This window comes from Gymnoscopelus microlampas (genome assembly GCF_963454915.1).
Source record: "Gymnoscopelus microlampas genome assembly, chromosome: 1".
Classification (NCBI taxonomy): domain Eukaryota; kingdom Metazoa; phylum Chordata; class Actinopteri; order Myctophiformes; family Myctophidae; genus Gymnoscopelus; species Gymnoscopelus microlampas.
This window is the reverse complement of record NC_139962.1, coordinates 65116621-65140106: the sequence shown is the minus strand read 5'-3', so window position 1 is coordinate 65140106 and position 23486 is coordinate 65116621. Positions and strand designations below refer to the sequence as shown.

Here is a 23486-nt window from a genome sequence, read left to right as displayed (position 1 = left end):
ATCCTTTTTTTATAGTGAGTCATGTTTTGATGACCACACACCGCCCACTTCACACAGGGTGTGATTTTTAACAAACAATATCACTTAAAGCACCTTTAAATGTCACAGGGCAGAATTTTAAATGTATGGACTGCACTCACATGGATTCCTCAGCTTGTTTCTTAGCTTCAGCAAACTGGTCTTCTCGGAGCTTCTCAGCCACCTGCGCTTGTTTCTCCACCTCTGTGAAGCTCTTACTGCTCACCTTCTGAGCACCCAGGCCCTTCTTGGCACCCAGCTGAGGGACACAGGATTAGAGAAGAGATGATCAGCACAACAATTGGAGAGTTACAGGCCTGAAACGGTTCATTTGGAATCCCTTCAAAAGAACTCTGAGGGCCCGTATAACCCAACTTAGAGAACCACTGACTTGACCCAAGCTCGTATCGTGGCACCGATATGTCGCGCTATGAGTATATCTGCTTTTTTTGAATAGCCCAAAGTATAAAATAATGGTTATAGCTAAAAATCGAAAATGACACATATATGCGTTCCCGGATCGTATGGGTTAAGTAGTTCTCCACTGACTTAAGTGGAGAACTACTCCACTAAGTAGTTCTCTCAACATGGGACCCCCAGGGGAGAACCATCGTTGGAGAACCACTCTGGTGTTATGGTGTAAATATCACTTACCCCTTTTTTAGCAGTCATGGGCTTCTTCTTACCAATAATAGAGGGTTTCACATCTGGAATAGAAAATGCAACACAGCTTAACGACAGACATTTAAAAAGCAGGGCTCTGCTCCAGACTAACTTTTTAGTTGGTTGCACTGGTGCGCCTATGTTTTTTTCATATAGGTTCACCAGCATACAATTTAGGTGTACGCACACATAGACATGCCTGTTAAATGTTAAGGTGCACTGGTGCGACCAATGACAATGTTTAGTTGCACTGGACAGACTTTTGGGCGCAAGAAAAAAAAATAGGAATGCGTCCAACCCAAGCAGGTCTAATAAGTCATGTCATCTAGGAAACAACGACCTCGGGAATAGATAAACGCATATCTTTCACTTGGCAGGCTACCAGGTCAGTACTGAACAAAGCAGACAGGAGAGACAATCCCAGCAATCGCTTGAAGGGAACTTCAATCAGAAAGCTTGGCTTCCCAAAACACTTATCCAACAACGTTTACACATTTCTCTTGTGGTTGCAAATCAGACACCATTCTGCACACCCTAACATTGATAACTTTCAGTCAAATGGGACTACGTTTGTAAGGTGAAAGAATTAGTTCTTCTGGAAGAGTAATGATGGAAGCAGATACAGGGTTATTAGACCCCGACGCGATAACGGAGGGGTCTAATCACCCTGAAGGTGTTTATTTTTCAACAATGACCGGCTCGCCATCATTTATCCCACTTAGTACATGCCTATTAATATAGAAAAGTATAAATTGACCCAAAAATAACAACAAAACAAAAGGATTTCATTGCTTACGGTAATTAAAGTATTATTACATTAATGTATGCCAGTGCAACGTATCGCCTCGGAAAACAACGGGAAGTGTTGATAAAATAGAATCAATTTTAGTTTACTGCATTATCTTATTTCTCTATTTGCTCAATTTTCAGGCAATAATACACCAAAAGTTGTTTTAGTTAGTGAGCAAGGCGTGTGCTGTACAAATGCAAAGCTGCCACTTAACCTACATTTAGACTTTATTGTCCCATGGGGAGATTTGTTGTCTGTTTTGTATTCAAATGTCCTTTTATTATGGGTTTCTTTTGTACTCTCTTACTGCTTGTTGTTTAATGTAAAGAACAATGCATTGCCGTGTTGTTGAATTGTGCTATGCAAATAAACTTGCCTTGCCTATGGCATAAACAGCAGAACAACCAACCTCCAAAAGTACTTGATAGTAGACACTGGCTCATTTCACTTCATGAGTACAGTGAAAAAGTATTTATGTCCGTATACACCAGCAATGCAATTCTTAGTGGCCATCTGCCATGCTGTAACAATGTAGCAGTATGAAGCTCAATTTAAACTCATCACACCACCACACCACAGTGTCAGTAAACACTCTTCTTGCAAGCAAGCAACACCGTCCTGCGATGAAGCATAAATGAGCTATAATCATTCCTCTGGGCCTACTGAAAACACCCTGTCAGCCTTTAAAACAACTCCTGGTTTTACCACAACATCTAGAATTTTACTACAAGCAACAACTTCTGGGGCATATCTATAGCCGCAATATAACTATATCGAAAGGCTATCTGTATCAGCCACAATGTGAGGTTAGTCACACGCACACACAATGCCTCTCAAGTATACACAGCCAATGCTCAAATGATAACTAAGAATAGGGCTGCAGAATTATGACTATAGTTAGAGATGATTGATGATTATTTTTGGTGATAGTTATTTCATAATATTCTTTTTTTTAAAGATATTTTTGGGGCTTTTTCTGCCTTTATTGAAAGGAAAGTAGACTGACAGGAAATGGGGAGAGATGGGGGGGATGACATGCAGGCAAAGGTCGTCGGGATCGGGAGTCGAACCCACGACACGCTGTCAGGTTGGATTGCCAGCCTAGGTGCCCAGGCGGTTACGCCAACCGTCCGGGCCATTTCATAATATTCTTAACCATCTAATCCCTATTTTAGGTACGTGACCACCGGATCTCCAAATATGCCTAAAGTATATATGGGCATATCTGTCGGATCGGCAGCTCTGGACAACCACGTATCTTGACGGACTCGAGGCCGGTTACGGCACTAGTCCTTTGGGTTCTTAGCGATGTGCGCCGAGTTTGAAGTCTATTGGTCGGACAGTTCACGAGATATGTGAACTACACATACACACAGACGAACAAACAGCAATTTATCACATTTATAGTAGGATAACATAAATAGTTCAGAAATGTGTCTTTGGTAGATTATTTCTCTGATGTAGTAACATTGTAACTTCTTGGCAATAACTTTTATACTGTTGGAAAGCCCGTTTATTTCCATTTCACATGGTGCCCCATTTGTAAGGAACATGCATTTGTGGGATGAGCAGCCCATGACAAATCTTCGGTTGTACAATGTTCTACTTTGCATACTGGTGAAAACGGTGCAACAGCTGACCAAATGACAGTTTCACCCTTACGTTAAAGTGTGAAACCTAGAACCATGATTTTGTATGACTTTGGATGAATTGTGCAGCCCTAACGAAGCACTCTGATCACCTGTGGGTGTCCGTGTCTCATCTGATGACAAAAGCATGGCATCCTCTACAGGACAGGAGTCCTCTAAGGACAAGATACACCACAAATCAACGTCACAAAAATACAACAGCACGCATTCTTATGTTGTTCAGGATTTAGGCCAAATTGTACTCATGGTTGTGACTTAGAACACTATCTGTTCACCCTCCACTGGGTTTATGCATTAATATTCGCTTAAGGATACTTTGGGGAACTTGCATTTATTATAACATTACTTGCAGAGCTTGTACCTAAAGAATATATCTATCATGGGTTAGTTAGATGTAACAGGAAGAACCAACTACAGGGATGGTTTTGATGGATGTCAACTGATGAAATATAGATTTTACATGAGCCAATGGGCAGCTGAAGTGGTAATGATACGGTCAGTATAATAAATAATTCATCATTATGGCTGTATTCACTGTGTTCATTATTTCTACTATTTCATATTACGTTTAGTTTTTTCGTTAATCAATGCCCTACGTCATCCTATGACGCCTATTGCGCAGTAGCAAAAATAGCCGATCTACTAGCTCACAATGTTTTGCAACGCGACACAGTGAGCTTCTGCATCTGATATTTTCACTATTTTTGAAGGAAAAAATAAAATGATATATATATATACAAATATTTGCACATTTTTCCAATAAACTTGTAGATCTGCTATTTTTGAATAGCCAAGTATAACAATGGTTTATGTGGTTAAAATGATTGTGACACGGATTGAATGGGTTAATAGCTCCACTACATGTGTATTCCAGATATCTGTAGTAATTCAATTCTTCCTTGTCAATATCAACTTTTCAGATATCTACAATGACAGTCTTCCTATTCAGATATCTACAATGACAGTCTTCTTATTCAGATATCTACAATGACAGTCTTCTTATTCAGATATCTGCACTGACAGTCTTCTTATTCAGATATCTACAATGACAGTCTTCCTATTCAGATATCTACAATGACAGTCTTCCTATTCAGATATCTACAATGACAGTCACAGCAGCCATATTATCACTTCCTTCACAGGTGTTACCAATGATACTAATGAAGGCTCTGTTCCATTTAGTGTAGCACAGTGGTTTCCACGACCCCCATAACTCTGAGAGTGTACAAATGGAACCAAATGGACCCGTTGCACACCTGTAAGGGGCCATTTGGAAGCCCATGAGGGTCCCTGGACCCCAACTGTAGACCCACTGGTGTAACAGAGTGTTTACAGTGGGTCAACATGCACAATATCAGCACCCTGACTCTGTCCAGAATGGAACAGAGCCTTCATTAGTATCATTGGTAACACCTGTGAATCTCTTCATAATATGGCTGCTGTGAATAGAGCCTATTGCAAGCCAAAAAGTGACATCATTTCTCATAGGAAGAATGACATCACAGATGTCTGAAAATACAATTATGGATAGGAAGACTGTCATTGTAGAGATCTGAAATGTTCATTTTGAATAGAAGCACAGATATCTAGAATATATAATAAATGTTAAAACAGTCACATATACTTTAAGGATTTAAAAGGGTAGCTTATTGATATCTTTAACCCATTAAAACCGGGAAAGCATCCGTACCATTTTCGATTTTAGCGTTGGCTATTAAAAAAAAAAATGTTTTTGTATAACATTCCTTAATGGTGAATGAAGAATTCAAAAATGAAGAAAAAACTTGAATGGAATTAATCAGAGACCCAATTTAACAACAGCAAAACTATATCCAAAATCCTTCCATAAACTCCAAAACACAGCTCATGTAGGGCTTCAAAGTGTTGTCTGCCGTAATCCTATAAAACCTTTATAAAAGGTTTAAAACCTTTATTTAAAAAAAAACGTAGATTCTCGTTTATGGGACTCGACGGGTGTATTTGCAAAAACGAGGATCTACGTTTTTGGCATCCAATGTGTTAAATTGGGCCTCTGATTAATTCCATTCAACAACTTTTTAATTCATTTTGGGAAAACGATAGGTAAACGATAGAAATAGTAATTTCTTGGGTGATGTATTCCGTTAATTACCATTATGAGTAGAGAGAACACATTTTTGACCAGGACAAATGATAATTTGAAATATCTCAAATATAATTACAGATTACTGTGTTTTCCATAGCTGCACCAATGAGATGGCTCACGTGTCGTGAGCTTGGCGATCGGCCTTTTTTGTGTGTTGCGTGTGGCATTATTTACAAATAAAAACAAACAAGTTGATGGAGATACAAGGTTGCTAGCACTCATTCTAGACTCACCAAGGATGGCAGACGGTGAGGTGCTCAGTCCATCGATACTTGGCCCTTCCTCTGATTCTGGAAAGAAAATCGATCGGCATAAAGACAGTCATTAGAATGATGAAACGAACTTTAATGACACAAACTTAAAAATGATTGATTCATGGAGATTTTGTTTTGTTTGTGGTTGTTTGTCACATTCCTGAGCCAATAATCCAATATTTGATGATGCAGGCGCAGTAAGAGACCAAGGCAAAACTATATTAACAAAATGATATAAACTCCAAAACTACTCTCACAGTGTAATCACTTTCAGGCCTACTGATGATCCAGGTTCAAAGAGAATATTTTAACCAATTAAGACCGGGAACACATACTGTGTAAATAGTGCATTTATATAGCACTTGTATCCAAAGCGCTTTACATAGATTGTGCATTACATTCACACACACAGTCACACACCGATGCCGGAGGAAACCATGCGAGGCACCAACCTGCTCATCGGGAGCAATTAGGGGTTCAGCGTCTGTCATTTCAGATTTTTAGCTATAACAATTATTTTATACTTTTGGCTATTCAAAAATGGCAGATATACAAGCTCATAGTGCAGCACTCGTAGATCTGAAATATATTTTTTTTAAATCATGATTTGTTTAGCAAATCTTTGAATATACATTGTTTTAAAGCTAACATTTTAACTCAAATCTTTGCTTTTTAATAGCCAAATACATCTAAAAATGACAGAGATGCGTTCCCGGTCTTAACACTTAGCCTGCCCTAATTATTTCAGATTTTTTGCTGTTTTCTGCCAGAGATTTTTCATTGAAAAAACAAAAGTACTCAGGAGCCGTGATACAGAATTTTTAAGTTTTCAGTTAACAAGGAAGTGGATAGGAGTCCAGATCTTCGAAAAATCATATCTCCTTGGTCTTTGGGTCAAATTGGAAAAAAAAGAAAAAAAAAAAAAATTCTTAAATTTTTTTCAACTTTTTCAATAGAACGCATTTATGCGATCTTGGCGGCCAAGTGCGCTATTTAATAGATCACATTTATGCGTGATTGGCAGAAATTGAGTTAATGTGTTAAAGAAAAAATATCATAATTTTTTGCATTCATTTTTCTAAATATTCACGTTATTACACTTTATACCCTCGGGATCCACCCCGGCCCACAGGCTGAGAACGGCTGAATTTCTACTAACGGGAGTTGGTGCTGTCCTGGTCTGTGCTCGGTGCATCCGTCATGGGTGGAGAGACAGAGCTTCCATCCAGCAATGAGACGCTTGTAGGGCTCATGCTCCAGTCATTAGCAGGCTGAACACAGAGAAGCAACAGCATTATTAGAATACTTTACAACACTTGGAAGCCCCAGGATCCATAATCTGAGGGAAACCTTTCGCAGAAAATATCTGATCTACAAGCGTGCAAGCTTGTAGAGCTACTATTTTCAGCGTATACATGTAATGTAGCGACACTAGCCTAGAGGCCTGAGGGACTCCCCTCAACCACATGGGGTTTAAGTGGTTAACTTTTACCACATTAACCCTTGCGTTCCTATTTTAGGGATTAAAGCAAAAACAAAAGTCCCAAATCTGTGATTTGTGTGATGGGAGTCCATCACACTGGCACTGTGTTTCCTGACCAATTAGCACAATATGTAGAATTATGTCATGACCCGATTTATTTTCTTCTTCCCCCCCGAAAAACATACAGAACTAGAAAATCTAGTTCTCCGCCAGGTCAGCTAGATTATCATGGCCTCCTGGTGGCGCTATAATAGGCCAATGTGAAAAGGGTGCCATTTCTTCTTAGGCCTTGCACGGCAATCGGACACTGCATTCACAAGTTGAGGCATTTTGTTCCAAAAATTTGGTTTGCTAAATTAGACCAGCTGGTGGCGCTATAACAGGCCAATGTGAAAAGGGTGGCATTTCTTCCTCGGCCTAGTGGGAATGTGTTTGTGAAAATTCACAGAAATCGCACACTGCGTTCATGATTGAGGAATTTTGTTCAAAACGGACTCAGCCTCCTGGTGGCGCTCTAAAAGGCATATGTGAAAAATGCACGGCAAAGGTCTTTCCTTGGCCTCTAAGGAGTGTGCATGCAAAGTTGCACGCAGATCGGTGCAGTTATAGCTAAAAACGTGAATCGGCCTGTTACAGCTCCACCATGAGGCTGATTTGAGATTTTTCAAGTGACATTTCTTCCTGGGCCAAGTGGGAATGTACGTGGAAAATTGCACGGAAAGTGCATGCTGCGTTCATGATTTGAGGCATTTTGTTCAAAATGAACCAATCCTGCTAACTTTGGAAGCCAATCTTAGCCAATCAGGATGGAATATGGAAAATCGGACAGATCCGTGTTGATCACATGGCTACAGAAATACTGTGTACCGATTTGTGTGTTATTTGGAGAAAATCTGTAGGAGTAATATTAAAAAATGTGTTTTGCAAAAGTCGGCCTCATGGTGGCGCTATGACAGGCTGATCTGAAAAATGTTGGGCAGAGGTTCTGCCGTGGCATCCAGGGAGTGTGTGTGTGCAGTTTCACAGCGACCGGGCCAACGGTGGCGGAGATTAGCTGGTCACAGACAGAAGGACGGACACACTCACACACGGACGCACGGACGGACGGAGGGTAAAACATACTCTCTCGCCATGCCTTTCGGCCTGGCGGAGACAATAAATGAAAATTGTAATTGACACAAACACAGCCCCCTTACGCATTAGAAGGACACTAACCAGTGTTTTTGTATCTAACATGGTTAACATTGAGTTTTAAGTTACAATGGGTTTGTGTAGGAAGGGGGCGTGTCTGATAGGATGAACATGAAATATCTAAATACTGAATCAAGCAACTTAACACATTACCCGCCAAGATATTAAACAGTTTTTTATCACCTTGCCAGCGTTTATTACCTTAAATAGACAATCTTTGAAATGCTGTGGAAGCCACGTTGTGTACAAAAAAAGTCTCTGTGGGTTGGGGGAGGAATCCCCGTCTCCACTGGAACAATAACATTCCAACCGCTCGTAGCCATTTTGGAGCTATGGCCCGTTGAAAACGGGTGGTTTTCATCCCAAAAAAAATGTATCTGAGTTTTAAGTGTTTATCTAAAAATCCTATAGTTGGGGCGGACGGACTTCCGTTTTTTTTTTGTTTCTTTGAGTGACGAGGGATTATTCCTAAGCTGTGTTAGTCTGTTAAGAGCACCCCTTTTGGAATTTTCAAAAAAATAGAACGCATATCTGCGTTCTTGGCGGGCAAGTGATGCATTTAATAGTACGCATATCTGCGTCCTTGGCGAGTAATGTGTTAAAAACTCACTAAAGCCTGAGTAAACGTTAAAATGAACCCAAACATGTTTGAAAGTGAAATATCCCTTAGGTCTGCATAATGCAGATGCCATTTTATCCAATTTAACATAGTTTGCACTTTGCAGCTTTATAGACAGACTTGTTTTTACCAACCTGTGTGTGCTCTGCAAAGAAGTCGGCCTCTTTCTTCTCAGAGGCTGTGTTCAGAGCGTTGGGTGCAGAGGAGTCGATCCATAGCTGTGAGGAAGAACACAATGGTTGTGCTTCTGGTTAGGGTTGAGATCTGGAACCGGATCCAACATTGAGGAACCAGAATTGGTTCCATCATATTTGGAACCGTTTCCAGAACCGGTTTTATCACACTGTACACTCATGCATAGCACAACCTCATCACAATTGGATTGAACAAGCCGGTTGATGCAAACCTTTACACTCAGGAAGTGTCGCTAAAGCGCGGCTTACGGTAGAGGGCATTCAAGAACAACAGGTTGCATAGTGTTCTCACACTGTAAACATCAGATCTTTCCAGAAAAAAGAAAGCTATTACAATACTAATTCGATTTAAAGCAAGGACCATAGGTGCAGGTTTTTAACTGTGGCGGATCCGTTATGGAGTTATGGAATTTATGTACTGTACCACTCGTACAGTACATAGGATATCATAACGTCATATTAAAGGTACGAATAACGTTGGGCGAACTTTTCCTTTAAGCCAAGTGAGAAGCAGCAGCAATGCGGTACATTTCTCTATAATCAGTGAGGTTAATTAAGGGAATCTACATTTTTTATTAAGTCTAAATTGACAAACCTAACCTTTGAGTAGATGCTATCTGTTTTGGCTTACTTCACTGCTGTGACTCATTCATGAACAGCTTAATGTGGACTTTGAAATAGATCTGCCAAGATTACACAGACGATACACACTGCTCACTTTGCAAGGCTTAGGTCAGCCATTGGAAGAAGAAAACAGCCAGCACTCCTTTCACATGCATTTGCCTCACCCAGACAGAGCAACGGACGCGTTTGTCCTAGGTGGCTTGTTTCCATCGTGGTACTCAATTCATCAGTAATACATAGTATAATACAATATAAAACATATTGGAATAAAACTAAAGGTATACGGTATATTTACAGAGAAAGGAGGGGTGGGGGCAGAGGATTCTACCATCAAGGTGTTGAAGGAGTTAAACTATGTTCACTTGTATTTTAAGGACAGGAATTATTTTGGGTTAGTTTGGGTAGGGAGCCCACAACATTTTTGTCATTAATGTTCATTCCACATTTTGGTGGCAGTATAGCAGAATGCATTTAATTGAGTGCTGGCTGTTTTCTTCATCTCATTATGCTGTTGGGCTGTGCACCTTGAGACCTTTATTGTCTGTGTGCATTCTCTTTTCTCTTATGTCAGCCATTGCCATGCATGTTTCACTTGGGGAAAAGAACATCAGGGAATGTATCAGACACATCAAAACACATGTTTTGATACTTTACTCCAGACATCCACTGTAAAAAATAGCCTTTAGTATGTATCTTTAACAAATCTTGATACTCACATCGGTGCCGTATTTAGACAAAGCGGAATTGGCTTGCTGTCGGATCTTTTCCCGGTACATCTGGGCTGCGCGGCTGTTGTATTTGGCGTTCGTGTCATTGGTCACGCAGCCATGCTGGCGGAAGAAGGCAGTCTGGACACAGACAGAAAGAGGAGAGTAAGTGCACCTGCTGTGACTTATCGGATATAATTTTACAATTTAGACATTTATCAGACGCTCTAAACCAGAGCAAGGTAAACGCATACGTCCTATGCAGAGAGACAGTGTAGTTAGTGCCTCAGTAAACTAGGACCAGAGTAAAATCTAAAACCTAGCTTCAGTGGTGGAAAGTAACTAAGTACAGTACATATACTTAAGTACTGTACTTAAGTCTACTCCACTACATCTTAGATCCAAATATTGTACTTTTACTCCACTACATTTATTTGAAAACTTTAGTTACTAGTTACTTTGTAGATTTAGATGAAATGCTCACAATGCGACGCATTGTGAGCTTGTAGATCTGCTATTTTCAAAAGATTTTTATATTTTGAATTCCGGACTTTTACTTGTAACAGAGTATTTCATTATTGCAGTATTGATACTTTTACTTAAGTAAAACATGCGAGTACTTTTTCCACCACTGCCTAGCATCTGTCTAAAAACAATTACTGTAAAAATAATAATCTGTACATTGAAACTATAGGTCAAGAAAAACAAGCCTAAGTAACACAAACACGGGAACACATGAGCGAGGTAGGTCTGCATGATCATCATAACTAGGTTACATAATATGTATAACAATGTCCATCAGATTGTGAAGGCTTGAAAAGATACCGTTGGCTGATACTGGCTTTTATGATATTGGCCTTTCAAATCAGTGGTTCTCAAAGTTAAGTGGGGTGCCGGGACCCCCAGGGGTTCCCCAGCTAAATTAGTTACTTAAATTGCATCAAAATCGGTTTACCCACATTAAGCCTAGTTTATACTTTAGCTACAGTATTCGAAAGTAGCCAATGTACACGCTCACAGCTTTTAGATCGGCTATTTTCAGAATGGGTGTCTGTGGCTAAATACATATCAATTTGGGAATACTTAACATGAAAATGTTTGAGGACCACTGATTTAATCCATTAAGACCGGGGACGCATCTGTGTCATTTTAAGATTTCTTTGGGCAATTCAAAAATAGCAGACCTACAAGCTCATAGCGTGGCACCAAGTGCCGCGCTATGAGCTTGTAGATCTGCTATTTTCTGAAAAATCATGAAAATTTGTGCAACTCTTTGAATATATTTATATTTTTTTAAGCGAACATTTGTAACTCAAATCTTCTGGGGGGGATTCTACAAATGTCTTCTAAATCCTAACAGTTTAAAAAAAAAAAGTATGTTGCTTTAATCAGTTCTCAAACTTTTTCACGTCAAGGACCCCCAAAATGATATGCATTTGGCTGCGGACCCCCATCGCAAAATGTTTTGTTCCAGGGACCCCCCAGAAGCAAAGATTATAATTGAAAATGTTTATATATATATATATATATATATATATATATATATATATATATATATATATATATATATATATATATATATATTCATTCAACGATTTGCAAACATTTTCAATATATTTCAAAAATTGCAGATCTACAACCTCATAGCGCAGCACTCGATGCCGCACTATGAGCTTGTATATCTGCTATTTTTCAATAGCCAAAGAAATCTAAAAATGACACAAATTCATTACCGGTCTAAATGGGATAAATTAAGTCATGACAGTCACGAATGCAAGTCACGAATGTAAACTAATATTACGTTTAATGTGTCTAAGAGACTTCTCATAATCAATAGGTAATCTTACCGCATTGGCATTGCCGCCAACTTGCATACATCTGAGCTGGAACCAATTCCAGTTGGAGTCTAATTCAGTCGATCTGAAGGGAAAAGCGAAAAACATGGAAAATCAACAGCCAAACAACTTTCTTTCTATCTGCCCCTTTTCCTCCCCAATTTAGTTCTTAGTTTTACTCCACACGTGTTGTTACTGCTGTTTCGTCCTACTCCTCCCGCCTAACCTTGCATCACCAGTCTTTCCACCTCGGAGGAAAACCTGGTATTCGTTATTAAATTGCCCGTGTGATCCGGTCTAGGCCACGCCTACTGAAAATGAAAAAAAAGCAATTCCACTTCCGGAAGTTGCAGGTTCCGGTTTGGCGGAGCCGCTTTGTTTCGGTTCCCCCTGTTTGTTTCCCCAATCCCTATTTAAATGGAATAGACTTTCCCTGTGGGATGACAAAGGTAGACAGACGCTAAATAGTCTCCGGAAAGTACACTCACATTTATTTTGCATTTGAAAAAAAAGCTAAACTACGCCGCGTCAAGGATTTTATTAGGTAGGCCCCATTACAATGGTAAATGGTGCATTTATATAACGCTTTTATCCATAGTGGTGAATGGGTGCATTACATTCACCCAGTCACACACATTCATACACCGATGGCGGAGGAAACCATGCAAGGCACCAACCTGCTCATCGGTAGCAATTAGCGGTTCAGCGTCTTGCTCAAGGACACTTCGACACTAACTCTAAGGGAGCCTTGCGGTTTCCAGTTCACTCTACCCGGCCACTCTACCCCTGAGCCACTGCCGCCCCGCAATGCCCTTGATCGTTGCCGGAGTTACCAGAGGGTGAGGCTTGCGGGTTCCGGCCGCCTGATGATGCGGATGACGCTCCCGACCGGATCATAAACCCGAAAAAGGTATTGATCCCAGGCCACCTCCCGCCCAACACTCCCTGCTGACAGGTGCCGCCCCAGCCCGTAGGACCACGTGGAGTGAACCCCCGGACAGCTACTTCATCACTGTGCCACCCGAGCGCCACAAACAACTTTCTCATGGTCAACTAGACCCAAGCACTACAGATGATAGTTCCATTTATGCTCCATCGCACAGCACTTTTGCTTGCTAATAAAAAGTGATCTTCAATATATTGTATATACTATTTTAGATCATATCTATCTATATATACTATATCATGGTTGTGGGGTGGAAACCGTGTGTCCAAAACTTTTAAGGAAATATTGATTGTTTTTACCGGTGTTCCAATGGATCCAATGTAATTAAGCTCTTGTTGATGCTTAAAACCCACATACTGAAAACACTAAATCAATCACTTTCACTTAACACATTACCTGCCTTGATATTAAACATTGTTTTTTATACCCTTGCCAGCGTAATTACCTTAAATAGACGATCATTGAAACGCCACTGGGACAATGACATTCCAACCACGAGCAGCCATTTTGGGGCTATGGCCCGTTGAAAACAGGTGGTTTTCAATGCAAAAAAAAAACTGAGTTAGGAGTGTTTTTCTAAAAATCCCATAGTTAGGGTGGATGGATGACTGTTTTTTTGGAATAACGTCACATCCGACTACTTCTTCTCTGAGTGACGATCGATCATTCCAAAGCTGTGTTAGGGCACCCCTTGTGGAATTAAAAAAAGATAATAGAACGCAGATCTGCGTTCTTGGCGGGCAAGTGATTGATTAAATAGAACGCAGATCTGCGTCTTTCCCGGATAATGTGTTAATAATCACATAATAATCAGTGAAAATCATCTATAAAACAAAATTCAATGGCTAGAATAATTCCAGAATTCATAATCATTAATACTAACCCGTGAAAATTGCAAAATAGCCAATACACACAAAGCATTGCAATTAATCAGCTATTTTTCAACGCCAGGTTGAAAGTAGTTAAGATGGCAACAACTGAGAGTTGATGACATTTTGAGGCTACTTGACAGTTGATAATAATGTCCCACTGCCTTACCTGATGAAACTGAGGTGCACTCCAAGTGAACGGTGGATTCCAGAGCAGTCGATGCACAAGAACACCCCATATGGAATACTGGCCCAGCTGGGGTTTTTGGCTGAACAGTCAAAGCAAGCCTGCGTGGAAATAATAAATTGCAATGTTTTTGTCGTAGATATGAAAGCATTGTGCCACTGAGAAAGTTGAAAGCATTCACTTTACTTAGATGGTTAACATTGTACTTGAGACTTTGGATTGATTGATTGAGCTAGTTTATATTACAGTAAAAAAAGTAAATATCTGCCGCGTAAACACATTATGAAGTTAATTAATAAACACCTTTCCAAAATGATAACCCTCAGTCAGACACTAAGCTAACAATACTATTGTCAAATATTTCTATTAGCTTATCACAATTTACAATGCTGATTATATTCAATGAACTCTAAGTTCATTCTAACATTAACCTGCATAAGTGCTAGAGTTTGGAAGCCCTCATTCTAAAATCACTCCACATCCTGTACTGTACATTTTGAAACAGGTGGTGTATGCAGGACGTCAAGTGATTTGTAACGAGCACTTCCCAACTCAAACACTCTTTGCACTGTGCAGTCAAATCATGGCTGCAAAGTGTTTTGACAGAACGTTTCCCATAACATGACAACAGTGGATTATTATTACCATTATTATTATTTATTTATTATAAAACAAGACTTGACGGATACAAGAAGGTTATTATCTGCAGTCTGCACAGGTGCAATATTGGTTGAGTTTATCATCGTTTGAACCACGGCATCCATATTCTGGGGACAACATTAGCCAAAAACTAGAGATGCCAATACTTAGTGCAGTTGATTGCCTATGTAGTCAAATGCACATACAGGCTCAACGAGCCATTGTTAACCTGCTAGTGTTACAGCTGACTAGCAATAATATGCGCATTTGTGTTGAAAACGAATCACTCTGATCACTCTGATCTAATCCAAGGAAGTTGGAGCAACACTCTAAAATGGTGGATTTTAGTTTGGCTGGTCAATTTGAGATGACAACAGCAATAAAGGTTAGTAGTAGACCTATATTTGAGATGTATGATGATCAGTTATTATTCCAGTGGTCTATCCAACCAAGACGTTTTACAATGTTGACAACTTCACTTTTGAGACCAGGGCTAGTTCTCCTCCTGCGCCTCTCCCTCTCTCTGTGTCAGACACGCGCGTGTGCTGACCGTGGGGGGTAAGGAGCTGCAGCCTGTGACGGTGTGTTTTAACAGCGGGCGATCAGGATAGTATTGTACTGTTAAAACGTACTGTTAGAGATACTGTGCTTAACAGTGAGAGAACACTTCTCCTTACAACAGTGTTTTACCGAGAGAGTATACTTCTCCATTCAGCTATGTTTTACCGAGAGATAATATTCCTCCATACAATGGCGATCGGATCGGTGAATTTACCTGTGATCGAATGTCAAAGCCGAGTCGGTCACCGATCGATCGGAGCATCTCTACCAAAAACAGCAGAGCTTTGTCCAAGTACATAGACAGCTCAGGTCTAGTTTATCAAGAGGGTTGAAATGGTTAATACAATCAGATAGGACTTTTATGTCCTTTATCATGAATGGGCTGTCAATGGAGCTTGTTGCCACTTAGCAGATAGCATCCAAGTTGCTTGCTACTCAGTCGTATATACAGAGCTGAAGAACCACTAGATAACGTCCATAAGAGAAGAATTATCAACATGTTTTCTTTTTTAAATAGCAGATCGACAAGTGTTGTGAGCTTGTACATCTGCTATAGACAAAATGTATTAGGGCTTAAGTATTCAAAACTGTTCCTCGATTTGGCAGGGGACCCCCTGGAGCCCACTTTCAGAACCAGTGTTATATAGCAGCACCTCAACGGATACAGGTCCAGTGGGCACCTCGATGGTAAATTGTCAATCGTTTCCTAAATATACAAAAAATAAGAAAAGTATGCTTTGGAAAATGGTCTGAAATAACTGCCCACAACGGAACACCAGCTTCACTTGCCCTATTGCACCATGGCCCTTATCCTGAAGGGACAAACGTGACATCTTTCCATGGGGCAGTGTTGCTGCTTGGAGCATCACACAAAGTTGCAAGACCCATGTTCAGGTGCCAGGCAGTCACACACACCTGTGACTGGCACACACACACACTCACCTCTCAGCAGGTGTGTGCTGGCAGGTCGATCAAAACAAGAGCGATTACCAACAGAAGCATATTTGGGGATTTTGACAATTCTTTTGGAGGCGCTATCCACACGTTTAGCTGTGTTACTTATTCCACGATTGCACGATCCATACAAGTTATACCTCGTTGTGAAGGTGACTAATCAACGATAATAATTATCTTTTTGTGGGCAGTTTATATAGCTTATATTGTAGGCGACTACATGTGTGGGCCAGGCTTATAGATGTGAGGGCCGCGAAGAGGCCCGAATCTCTAGAAAAATGGTCAAACATTGGCCAAATTGTCAAATAATAAGAGGCAAAAATTGTGAAAATAGCCGATCTACAAGCTCCCAGAGATCAAAGAAATCAAAATGGTATCAAACTGGGGTTTGTGGCCTGATGCATATCAAACTGGGGGTCCTCAATGACCTTGACATTTAAAAAAAAAGAGAAAATAAAAGGTTGAGAATCACTGAACTAACAATGGTTCTCAACGTGAGGTCCAGGGACCTTCAGGGGCCACCCAGCTAAATGATTGATATATAATCTTCACCGTCATTACATGTAACTGCAAGTAAATACAACTACAGAACATAAAACTATGTATGTTTATTAAGAGTTTCACTGTTCTCTGTATACAGTGTATGCAGCAGATAGATGGAGAGATAGATACTGAGAAACTTAGATCGATAGATACTAAGAGATAGATACTATTATAGATAGATTCTAAGATAGATATAATGATAGATAGATACTAAGATAGATACTATTATAGATAGATTCTAAGATAGATAGATATTAAGATAGATAGATTCTAAGATAGATAGATATTAAGATAGATAGATATCAAGAGACAGACAGATACCTGTAGAGACAGACAGACATCCGTCCACTCACACAGGAAACAAGACAGTAAAGGAATTGTGGAGCAATACGACAGACCATATGAGACCAACAATAACACATTGTTGTCAGATCAGATAACTGGATCAGAGGGTTGTTTTTAATGCCATTTAGAGAATGAGTGACGTGGCTCTATACAGGAGCAGCTCCACCGTCCACAAAGACAGCAGGGCCTTAGCATTAGCATTAGCATGGACTGTAAGCTCTGTTCTGGAGCTGGGATCGGACGATCCAGAGGCCGATGCCTAACGCCAGTCATCTGAACAGTGTATGTGTGCCGTGTTCGTGTGTGTGTGTGTTTGTACCTTGTTAGTGGAGACGGATCGGAGTCTTTTGAAGATCGACAGGATCTCAGTCTTATTTGGTTCCGTCGCCATCTTGGCCCGTTTGATTACGCTAGCGGCGTTGCCAGATATTGAGAGATAAATAAGCAAATGGGGTGCGTTCGGCTATGCGCACCGAGAGTGCACTTGCACACGTAATAGGCTAGGCTCTATGCACAGCAGCCATATTATCACTTCCTTCACAGGTGTTACCAATGATACTAATGAAGGCTCTGTAGCACAGTGGTTTCCACGACCCCCATAACTCTGAGAGTGTACAAATGGAACCAAATGGACCCATTTGGTTCCATTTGTACACTCTCAGAGTTACACACCCATAAGGGGCCCTGGGACCCATGAGGGTCCCTGGACCCCAACTGTAGACCCACTGATGTAATAGAGTGTTTCCAGTGGGCCAATGCACAATATCAGCACCCTGACTCTGTTTGACCAGAATGGAACAGAGCCTTCATTAGTATCATTGGTAACACCTGTGAATGTCTTCACAATATGGCTGCTGTGAATAGAGCCTTTGAGTGTTGTAGGCTACCCAGTGGTGGGAAAAGTACTCAAATGTTTTACTTAAGTAAAAGTAACAGTAGTACTGCAATGTAGACATACTCTGTTGCAAGTAGAAGTTAGACATTCTGAATTTACTTGAGAAAAACAAGTACAAACGTATTGGTATCAAAATGTATTGTAGTGGAGTAAAAGTACAATATTTGCCTCTGAGATGTAGTGGAATAGAAGTAAAAGTACTGCAAATTGGAAATACTCCAGTAAAAAAAAAAAAAAAAAAAAAGTAAAAAATACCTCAAACTTGTACTTAGCTACAGTACTTTATGGGGGGTTCTTGGATAATTACATATTAATTGGAGGTCCTTGACATGAAAATATTTTAGAACCATTGGTTTAGGAAACAAGCCCAAATAAGCAACTACACTTTAAAAACAAGCCTAAAAAACCGCAACCTGCAACTAACCAATATTTACAAGCAACAGAAAAGCAAGCCAAAAGTCGCTTAGGCCTATAATAAGCAGACATGGCAACGCTACCCCACACACGCTTACGTAAGGCTGACGTCACTACGGCTCCTGATAAGTGCCAAAAAAGGCCATCGCCAGGCAACAAAAAAAAAAAGCGCAGAATGCGGAATGTTAGGAAAGTCTGAAACAGCTGAGGTGCTACACATACATGATAATAATAATAATATAATAATAATAATAATAATAATAATAATAATAATAATAATAATAATAATAATAACTAGAAAAAGTGCTCCTCGGAGCACAACTCTCCGCTGTTGGGAATGTTGGGAATGTTCTATCTGTATAAGTTTCCTATCTGTCCTGTCTGTATAAGTGTCCTATCCCTCCTGTCTGTATAACTGTATAAGTGTCCTATCCGTCCTGTCTATGTAAGTATCCTATCCGTCCTGTCTGTGTAAGTGTCCTATCCGTCCTGTCTGTGTAAGTGTCCTATCCAATTGTTACAGTATCCGCCATTTCTCAACCATTTCGTGATTGTTCCTGTCTTACCTCACTCTTACCAGACTTGTGTTGGGAATGTTGGGAATGTTCTAATTCTTATGTTCTAACTGTCCTATCCATCCTGTCTGTATAAGTGTCCGATCCGTCCTGTCTGTATAAGTGTCCTATTCGTCCTGTCTATGTAAGTGTCCTATCCCTCCTGTCTGTGTAAGTGTCCTATCCCTCCTGTCTGTACAAGTGTCCTATCCGTCCTGTCTGTATACTCTAAGTGTCCTATCCGTCCTGTCTGTATACTGTAAGTGTCCTATCCGTCCTGTCTGTGTAAGTGTCATATCCCTCCTGTCTATGTAAGTGTCCTATCCGTCCTGTCTGTGTAAGTGTTCTATCCGTCCTGTCTGTATAAGTGTCCTATCCGTCCTGTCTGTATAAGTGTCCTATCCGTCCTGTCTGTATAAGTGTCCTATCCGTCCTGTCTGTGTACTGTAAGTGTCCTATCCGTCTGTGTAAGTGTCATATCCCTCCTGTCTATATAAGTGTCCTATCTGTCCTATGCCAATTATGTATCAGCCATGCAGCCATTTCGTGATGGTTCCTGTCTTACCTCACTTTGACAGTGGCAAGACACTGTCAAAGTGATGCCATGTATTTATACAGTATTTCACCGTATTGTCACGTGTCACGTGAGGCTTGACCAATCGGTGTGTCATATTTAGAAAGTGAAAACAAAACTCTCCTGCGGAGAGTAATAATAATAATAATAATAACTAGAAAAAGTGCTCCTCGGAGCACAACTCTCCGCTGTTGGGAATGTTGGGAATGTTCTATCTGTATAAGTGTCCTATCCGTCCTGTCTGTATAAGTGTCCTATCCCTCCTGTCTGTATAAGTGTCCTATCCGTCCTGTCTATGTAAGTGTCCTATCCGTCCTGTCTGTGTAAGTGTCCTATCCGTCCTGTCTGTGTAAGTGTCCTATCCAATTGTTACAGTATCCGCCATTTCTCAACCATTTCGTGATTGTTCCTGTCTTACCTCACTCTTACCAGACTTGTGTTGGGAATGTTGGGAATGTTCTAATTCTTATGTTCTAACTGTCCTATCCATCCTGTCTGTATAAGTGTCCGATCCGTCCTGTCTGTATAAGTGTCCTATCCGTCTGTATAAGTGTCCTATCCGTCTTGTCTGTATAAGTGTCCTATCCGTCCTGTCTATGTAAGTGTCCTATCCCTCCTGTCTGTGTAAGTGTCCTATCCCTCCTGTCTGTATAAGTGTCCTATCCGTCCTGTCTGTATACTGTAGGTGTCCTATCCGTCCTGTCTGTATACTGTAAGTGTCCTATCCGTCCTGTCTGTGTAAGTGTCATATCCCTCCTGTCTATGTAAGTGTCCTATCCGTCCTGTCTGTGTAAGTGTTCTATCCGTCCTGTCTGTATAAGTGTCCTATCCGTCCTGTCTGTATAAGTGTCCTATCCGTCCTGTCTGTGTACTGTAAGTGTCCTATCCGTCTGTGTAAGTGTCATATCCCTCCTGTCTATATAAGTGTCCTATCTGTCCTATCTGCCAATTATGTATCAGCCATGCAGCCATTTCGTGATGGTTCCTGTCTTACCTCACTTTGACAGTGGCAAAGACACTGTCAAAGTGATGCCATGTATTTATACAGTATTTCACCGTATTGTCACGTGTCACGTGAGGCTTGACCAATCGGTGTGTCATATTTAGAAAGTGAAAACAAAACTCTCCTACGGAGAGTAATAATAGCTGAGGTGCTACACATACATAATAATAATAATAATAATAATAACTAGAGGTTTGCCTTCGCGGCCCAAACTAGGGTTGGATGGCTCAGATGGGTTGAGGACAGAGTACGGCAACTTGCCTTGGGCCTGGTCTACAAGATTCGACACAACATTGGGATCCCCCTGTATTTGTCAAAATACTTCCAAAACGTAAATGAAGTCCACGATCATAACACCAGAGGAAGCTCCACTGATCATGTTCAACCCAGATTTGGCACAAACAAGGGAATGAACTCTTTCTCATGCTATACAACAAAAATGTGGAATGCCCTACCCAAAGGAGTAAAGGAGTGTAAAACCCTACTCACTTTCAAAACTGCCCTAAAGAATCACCTTCAGGAGGCTGCAATTCCAAACTGGCCCCTGTCAAAGTCCTAACCTACCCCCCCTCCCCCTCCCCTCCCACTAAAACTGTCTATTGTAGGCTACATATTTCTTGTTTTTCATACCAGTAACATAAGCTGATTGTATGACGTTCTGCATAGTAGTGTATATTTGTATGTCTTAAATGTCATCATGATTTGAGTGCACAGGGATCTCATTTTAAATAAGCCAAGTGCTTTTATGAGCGATCCAGTTTAGAGGACCTTGTATTGTGATTTGTACTTCCGTACTGGTATTCAATCAAAACATCTCAAGACTGTATGTCTGCAGGCTGGAGTATCATGTCTCATTCCTCCAGTGTCATTAACCAACCCAGTACCCAGTGCAGTGTCAACGCTCTCTCACTACTATACACTTATGGGCCCTACTGTATCTTGCATCCAGTGCAAAGCAGCACACATTTAAAAAAAAAAAAAATAGGTGTTCGTTACTAGTTTCAAACCAATGCAGATGTCATTTTCATGCCAGGTGCCCATGTTGTATAATTGTGTGAGGTCTTGAAAAGCACCCCTTGATTTGCATTGAAAAAGATTAAGTGTACAATTATTTATAATTGCAAAGGATTTACATGATGCTATACAGTATATAGTGGACATGTGTGTTGGACCCAGAATACTCGGATAAATACCTGACAATATAAAGTGCCATGAACTGGCAGCTATAGATCCCAGAGCCATCACTCACACATATGGGCACACCGGTACAAAGCAGTTCACATAAAGAATGTAGGTGTCATTGCTAGTTTACAACCAATACAGCTGGTGCCCATGTTGTAGAATTTTGTGACGTCTCGGCACTTGAAGACCATGATCCTGTGATCCATATTTTATGACTTTTTTGTGGTGACTTGAATTGGAGAACTTATTCTTCTTTTCCCTGAGAAAATATGAAAATACTTTTAGACTATATTCAACATTAATCATTAAGAGAAGTGATTTCTCCCCACTTTGGGGACATTTTCCATGTGTGTCATTAAAACCATGAGGGGTTAGGGTAATTTTCCACCATTTTAGTCCTGCTGCTATAACTCAAAACAAGATACCACATGGCATGTCTACAAACAGAATTCTAATGGCTTTTCTTAAAATTGTTATTCTTATTTATTTAGATTCTAAGATTCACTGATATATCACAATAACAGATTCTTATAAAATGAATCTATGTTGGTGTATCCTCAACCTCAACAAAAAAATGTGGGATAAGGATCATGACATACCTCACTGCCTTCCAAATATTTATGTCCAGAGAATGTGACTTCACTGGGTGTCGGTCTCACCCGTTGCCTTTTTAGCACATATAACAGTTGACCATAAACTGGACACAGCCACAACATGTATACTTTCATTACTAATGATGACATAATACAGAAAATAGATATGAAATGCAAAGGATTGTGTAAGTGTTAGAGTAAGCTAAAAAATATGAAAATTAAACATTATAAGTGTTGCTTAACATATGCATCAAGTGTAATTATTATATAAAGTTTTATCTAACTAGTATTATGATATTTGTTTGTTTTAATTGGTCATATTAGTCTTTTTATTGTGTTTGCACTGTTGTTCTGTCTGTCGGTTGGGTGTCAAGTGTTTTAAGCAGTGCTGGCATATCCACTTATATTATAAGCGACTATATGGGCTTCTTTTTCTGTAAAGTCGCTTGTAAATATTGGTGGTGTTTGGGGGCTTGTTAAAGCTTAGCTTACCATATTTCCATGTCAAGGACCCCCATTTTCATAGTGCTGTCTCGTCACTGAAGCGCATGCACGCACACACGCAGTCAGGAGAGTCCTCTGGTCACACCATTTTATAGGAATTTCATGATCCTATAGGACTCTATTGGAACTTTGGAATTTTCCAAAGTTTCCAAAGTTCTATTTTGTTGTGTTGTATAATTGTGATATGGATCTCCCTGGGTCTGAAATAAAGATTGAATTTAATTTAATTTAATTGAAACCTATGGAATTCTATTGGAACGTTGGAAAATCCTATAGGATTCTTATAGGATTTTCGAAATCCTATAGGATCCTATTGGAAATTTTGAAAGTCCTATAGGATTTTTTGACTAGGGAGTGGTTCTCAAAAATAGCACATCTACAAGCTCACAGCTGGTGCTGCGAGCTTGTACATCTGCAATTTTTTAAAATATTATTGAAACATATTTTCAATAATATATATATATAAGAAGTGTTTGACTTAAAAATATATATTTCTTTTTAACACAAATCTTCTCTTCTGGGAGTCCCTGGCACAAAACATTTTCAGATGGGCGTCTGTGGCCAAATATAT

At 40.1% G+C, this 23486-nt stretch overlaps 1 protein-coding gene across 3 annotated transcripts in view; it reads right to left on the bottom strand.

Annotated features, from left to right (window-relative positions):
- LOC311052937 (ADP-ribosylation factor GTPase-activating protein 2-like) overlaps positions 1–17647 on the bottom strand; it is a 32239-nt gene extending 14592 nt beyond the window's left edge. For 2 of the 3 annotated variants that reach the window (XM_084068254.1, XM_084068255.1), the window contains exons 1-10: positions 17516–17647; positions 14137–14255; positions 12165–12237; positions 10327–10458; positions 8927–9010; positions 6659–6770; positions 5479–5535; positions 3213–3275; positions 673–725; positions 141–277 (exon numbers count right to left, since the gene is read on the bottom strand). In XM_084068254.1, the coding sequence (XP_083924380.1) occupies positions 141–277; positions 673–725; positions 3213–3275; positions 5479–5535; positions 6659–6770; positions 8927–9010; positions 10327–10458; positions 12165–12237; positions 14137–14255; positions 17516–17587 (902 nt within the window). In that variant the 5' untranslated portion in view covers positions 17588–17647. The remainder of the gene's footprint in view (positions 1–140; positions 278–672; positions 726–3212; positions 3276–5478; positions 5536–6658; positions 6771–8926; positions 9011–10326; positions 10459–12164; positions 12238–14136; positions 14256–17515) is intronic. The other variant, XM_084068256.1, reaches the window with a different exon arrangement.
- Between the last annotated feature and the right edge of the window lie 5839 nt (positions 17648–23486).